Source organism: Cucurbita maxima, unplaced genomic scaffold (genome assembly GCF_002738345.1).
Source record: "Cucurbita maxima cultivar Rimu unplaced genomic scaffold, Cmax_1.0 Cma_Scf00922, whole genome shotgun sequence".
Taxonomy (NCBI): Eukaryota; Viridiplantae; Streptophyta; class Magnoliopsida; order Cucurbitales; family Cucurbitaceae; genus Cucurbita; species Cucurbita maxima.
The window spans coordinates 3,827-9,435 of record NW_019272938.1 but is presented as its reverse complement, the minus strand read 5'-3'; the positions used below and the strand labels follow the sequence as shown (position 1 = coordinate 9,435).

Here is a 5,609-nt window from a genome sequence, read left to right as displayed (position 1 = left end):
TTTTATTGTAGGCTGAAGAGACCGAGGCTCGAGTCGACGAAGAAGAAAACTATGCTCGAGATGGTTGTAAGATTAAAAAAAACTGACAAGATCAACATAGGGACAAGGTCATTTTGCCCCTACTCCTGAGTTTGGATAGTTGAGTCATAACAAGAAAGCAAAAGAAACGAGAGGAAAAGAAGACCCCTACTCCTGAGTTTGGATAGTTGAGTCATAACAAGAAAGCAAAAGAAACGAGAGGAAAAGAAGAAGGGATAAGAAGAAGGTAGGATTTTGAAAGAAAAGTAGAATAGAGTAATCTGCTGCCTCATATCCACCATTGGAGATCGAATCCAAGGCAAGAAACTTCAATCAAGACTCCTCTTAATGCTGGAGGAGGAGTTTGGGTGGTGGATTCGCCCATTCCGGCCAGAAAATCAGAGAATGGACAACGTAAGACTATGGCCTTTTTCGTTTCGATTTTGCCTGGATCTAAGGAGTTTCTTGAATGATGGATCTAGAGTTTCGAGGTGTGTAATTAAAAGAGGATTCACACAGGCTTCTTGAAGGAATCCTGAACCAAAATTAGAGCTTAATCGGAGTTCGAGTGAAATGGACAAGAATAGAAAACGTGAGTTTTTCCGTATCTTTGAATGTATTCAATTCATTCTATGTTCAAGAAAAATACGTCGATGTAGGTGAATAAAAAATCTCTGACGTTGGTGAAGAAACTGAGTCGATCCTAAAAAATTGAAAACACACCTGAGAGAGAAAATTGCTGCCACACGTCGCCTAATTTACAAAGCAGCGCGGCGGAGCAGGTGACACGTGGCAACATTTTGCTAGAGAAATGCATTCAACCTACCTGTTGAGACGCGACAACACGCTCGAATTCGGGTCAAACCGGAATCAAAATGCTCACGTGAATCAAACAGCGTCTGGAACCACCAAACTGACCCGCAACCGATTTCACGACCCACAGTCCAACCTAACGATCTCGCCACTCCCTGTGCACCATGTGTGATGCCAAAAAATTTGAAGGGTAAGTTTGCGTCGTTGGGGTTCGATGTGCGCCACTGCTCGCGCGATGCCCGAGCTGACCGCCTCTGTTCATTGCGCGTGGGGGGTGTCACGGTCATGCTCGGCCAAGGCATGTTGCCCATGGCCGCATGCCCTTGACAAACCAAACCATTCATATATTTTAATATTTTAGTGTTTTACTTTTGTATTTCTAGGAAGTTTGTATTTCTAGGAAGTATGACGTTTCAAAAATATCATGTCTAGGCCTGTCAGACATGAAATGCCTCAGAATGTACTATAGGATGATACGACTAGTTGTCAACTTCTCCCTACCTAAGGTTATATACTATGAGCCGTTGTTATTTCTCTCTTGCTTGCTTATATAACGTCTCTTTCCAAAATCTCTCTCTAAAAAATCTCACTCTGCCCTCGTTTTCTAAAACCTTCTCTTAAAATCGAGGCCAGAGGCTCGAGCAGACGTCGCTTGGCCGTAGGCAAGGTAAGAACGAATTGGCTTAGCTCACTTGTCGTTGGAAAGTGAGTGCCGCACAATCGCAAGTCTGCTGCCATTAAAAGTGCGATTGTGACAAGTGGTATTAGAGCTTTGTAAGCTCTGTGAAATAGCAAAGACCGAAAACATGTCGACGACAAAGTCGACACCCAAATCACAAGCCGACCGGCTTACTTTAATAGAGAAGGAAATGCTGTTTCTCAAAGAAGTCCCTGACACCCTCCGCTTTCTGGAAGTGAAGCACGGGTGAAGGAATTGAGTGAAAAAGTCGTAGTGATCGACGCAATGGGCAACCGCCTGGATGGGTTGCCAATTGCAGAACAGATGTTTCTAGTGACCTCACTCGAAGAAAAAGTTGCTCCTACGAGCAGCCCAAGACCGTCTGGTAGATCCGATAGCTCTGTCGCGCACAAGGAGGGATGTGGTGGAGAGTTCAACGTGTTACAAAATACAATGATGAGTTTGTTTAATGGATTAGATGACGAATTCAGAGCAACGATCGATGACATCCAAGGAAAGATGTCCACCATGAGCACCCGTATCGAGGTGACCATGAAAGCCGTGGAGAACGTCTCGGCTGGGCAAACTAATACAGGATCCAACAATTGAAGTTCTCAGACCCTAGACCTTTCAAAGGGAACCGGGATGTCAAAGAGTTGGAGAACTTCATCTTTGATGTCGAACAGTACTTCAAAGCCACACCGACTTGTACCCACGACATAAAGGTGACAGTAGTCTCGATGTATCTCACAGACGACGCAAAACTTTGGTGGCGTACGAAGGTGCAAAACATCGAGGATGGATTGTGCACCGTAGACTCGTGGGAACCTCAAGAGAGAGTTGAGGGGACCAACTCCTCCCCGAAAACGTAGACCATCTAGCAATAGAAAAACTAATAGCCCTAAAGAAAACTGAAAGCATAAGGGACTATGTCAGACAATTTTCGACCCTGATGCTAGATATTAGGGGCACATTAGAAAAGGACAAGATGTTCTTCTTTATAAATGGGTTACAACCGTGGGCCAAAACAAAAGTACACGAGAAAAAGATTCAAGACCTAGCTACCGCAATTGCCAGCGCCGAGAGACTTCTAGACTATGGGAACGAAGCAGGTTATCAAAGAAAAACAACACAGGCCCCAAACACTGTGGGCAAAACATATAAGCTGCCAGGTCATCTAAATGGAAGCCCCAACAGGCCAAACGGAAGTAACGACAGACCAAGCGGGTGGACAGATAGATCTCCTTAGAACAACCAAGCAGGGACATCTCGAGGACCTTACACTCAAAGGAACCACCCGACGACACCTTTACAATACATATTGTGTAAAGGCCCCCACAAAGTTTCCTAATGTCCTCATCGGGCCTCTCTCACTACACTCCAAGTGTCCATTCAAGAGAGCAACGACACAAGAGTCAAGACTATGCTAGACAAGAAGGAAGATCAAGACAACCCCTAAATGGGTGCGCTCAAATTCTTGTCAGCCCTCCAACGGAAGGCCGACCCGAAGGAGATAATAGAGAAAGGGCTCATGCTTGTGGATGCGACAATAAACTCTCGACCGATCAAGTGCACCTTGATAGACTCAGGAGAGATTCACAACTTCATCACAGATCAAGAAGCACGAAGATTTGGACTCACCATAGAGAAAGACCCTCAAAAAATGAAAATTGTCAACTCCGAGGCCTTGCCTATTGTGGGAGTTTCCAAAAGAGTCCCCTTCAAATTAGGCACTTGGACAGGAGAGCTGAACCTTGTCGTAGTCCACGTAGACGACTTTCACGTGGTACTTGAGATGGAGTTCCTTCTTGAAGACAAAGTTATCCCAATGCCACTAGCGAAATGCTTGGTGATCACCGACTGCAACCCTACAGTAATACCTGCAGGCATCAAGCAGCTAGGTAATCTTAGAATGATCTCAGCTATACAATTGAAAAGAGGACTCGCACGAGAGGAACCTACATTTATGGCTATACAGTGATGGAAGAAGTGACCACTGAAGAAACTATCCCAGACGAAATCAAGGAGGTACTAGACAGTTATGCTGACATAATGCCAGAGAGCTTACCACAAACATTACCACCTCGTCGAGGCATTGATCATGAAATTGAACTCCTTCCGGGGGTTAAACCCCCAGCAAAGAACGCATACCGAATGGCTTCCCCTGAGCTAGCCGAATTGAGGAAACAACTAGATGAGTTGTTGACAGCAGGATTCATCCACCCGGCAAAGGCACCTTACGAAGCCCTCGTACTATTTCAGAAAAAGAAGGATGGGACGTTGGGTTTATGCATAGATTATAGAGCCTTAAAAAAGGTGATGGTACGCAACAAATACCCACTACCGATAATATCTGACTTGTTCGACCAACTTCACGAGGACAAATACTTCACGAAGTTGGACTTACGATCAGGGTACTACCAAGTATGTATCGCTGAGGGGGACGAGTCCAAGACGACGTGCGTAACAAGATATGGGACCTTCGAGTTCCTAGTAATGCCCTTTGGCTTGACAAACGCCCCAGCTACGTTTTGCACGTTAATAAACCAGGTTTTCTATGAATACTCTGATCAGTTCGTCATAGTATACCTTGACGACATAGTTGTATACAGCACAACCCTAGGGGAACACAAACATGCATCAACTTCCTTATTCATGTCATCAGTTGTGAAAAGATCGGGAGGGATAGCGATAAGATAAAAGCTATCCAAGAGTGGAAAGTCCCTACTTCTGTATCCGATGTGCAATCCTTCATAGGATTAGCAAACTACTACAGGCGGTTCGTCGAAGGGTTTTCACGACGAGCCGCCCCCTTAACGGAGCTCCTGAAGAAAGACCACCCTTGGTCGTGGTCAAATAAATGTCAAATGACCTTTGAAGATCTTAAGGCAACCATGACGAGGGATCCTGTCCTCAGGTTAGTAGATGTTACAAAGCCATTTGAAATAGAAACAGATGCGTCCGACTTTGCCCTAGGCGGTGTCCTTATTCAAGAAGGCCACCTCATCGCTTATGAAAGTCGAAAGCTCAATGATGCCGAACGGAGATACACTGTCTCCGAAAAAGAAATGCTGGCTGTAGTCCATTGCCTACGAGTTTGGAGACAGTATCTCTTGGGATCACAGTTCATAGTGAAGATGGATAATAGCGTCATCTGCCACTTCTTCGATCAACCAAAATTGACGAAAAAACAAGCCCGGTGGCAGGAGTCGTTGGCGGAATTCGACTTCAAATTCGAACACAAGGCAGGGAAGAGTAATCAAGGAGCCGATGCGCTGAGTCAGAAGGGCGAACATGCGGCCCTGTGCATGTCAGCCTATATTCAGTCAAGTAAGATCGATGGATCGATGCACAACGTCATCAAAGAACATTTACACAAAGACCCATCGGCTAAAGCTGTCGTTGAGCTAGATAAAGCCGGGAAGACACGATAGTTTTGGGTCGAGGGAGACCTTCTAATGACTAAAGGAAACAGATTATACGTTCCAAGAACGGGAGAACTGAGAAAGAAGCTCATTTATGAATGTCATGATACCTTATGGGCCGGACACCCTGGGTGGCAAAGAACATACGCCCTAATAAAAAAGAGGTACTTTTGGCCGAGTATGCGGGACAACATCATGGAGTACACAAGGACGTGCCTCATCTGCTAACAAGATAAAGTCGAAAAACCAAAGTCTCGGGACTCTTGGAACCTCTACTTGTGCCAACAAAGCCTTGGGAAAGTGTATCTCTGGACTTCATAACACACCTCCCAAAAGTCGGGAAATATGACGCCATCTTGTTTATCGTAGACCAGTTCTCAAAATACACGACGTTCGTCCCCACTCCCAAATTATGCTCGGCTGAACTAACAACCCAACTATTTTTCAAACAAGTTGTCAAGTTATGGGGCATTCCGTCGAGCATCATCAGTGATAGGGATGGTAGATTCATTGGCACATTCTGAACCGAACTATTTGCCTTCTTGGGAACGACTTTAAACATCTCCACGAGCTATCATCCTCAAACCGATGGACAGACAGAATGGTTCAACTGCTTGCTCGAAGAATGCTTACGTCACTTCATCGACGCTCACCAGAAGAACTGGATACAACTG

General features: G+C 45.2%; 1 protein-coding gene across 1 annotated transcript; it reads left to right on the top strand.

Annotated features, from left to right (window-relative positions):
* Window positions 1–3,490: 3,490 nt before the first annotated feature.
* Window positions 3,491–4,944, top strand: LOC111475039. Its single transcript, XM_023119771.1, has 2 exons — window positions 3,491–3,924; window positions 4,176–4,944. Exons 1-2 carry the CDS (start codon window positions 3,491–3,493, stop codon window positions 4,942–4,944), a joined length of 1,203 nt encoding a protein of 400 aa, XP_022975539.1.
* Window positions 4,945–5,609: the final 665 nt, after the last annotated feature.

Bases quoted from the DNA above. Each gene is read 5' to 3' on its own strand.
- LOC111475039 (XM_023119771.1), top strand. From the start codon at position 3,491: ATGGAAGAAGTGACCACTGAAGAAACTATCCCAGACGAAATCAAGGAG. The intron at 3,925-4,175 runs GTACTACCAAGT...TCATGTCATCAG, and splicing joins AAGTTGGACTTACGATCAGG to TTGTGAAAAGATCGGGAGGG.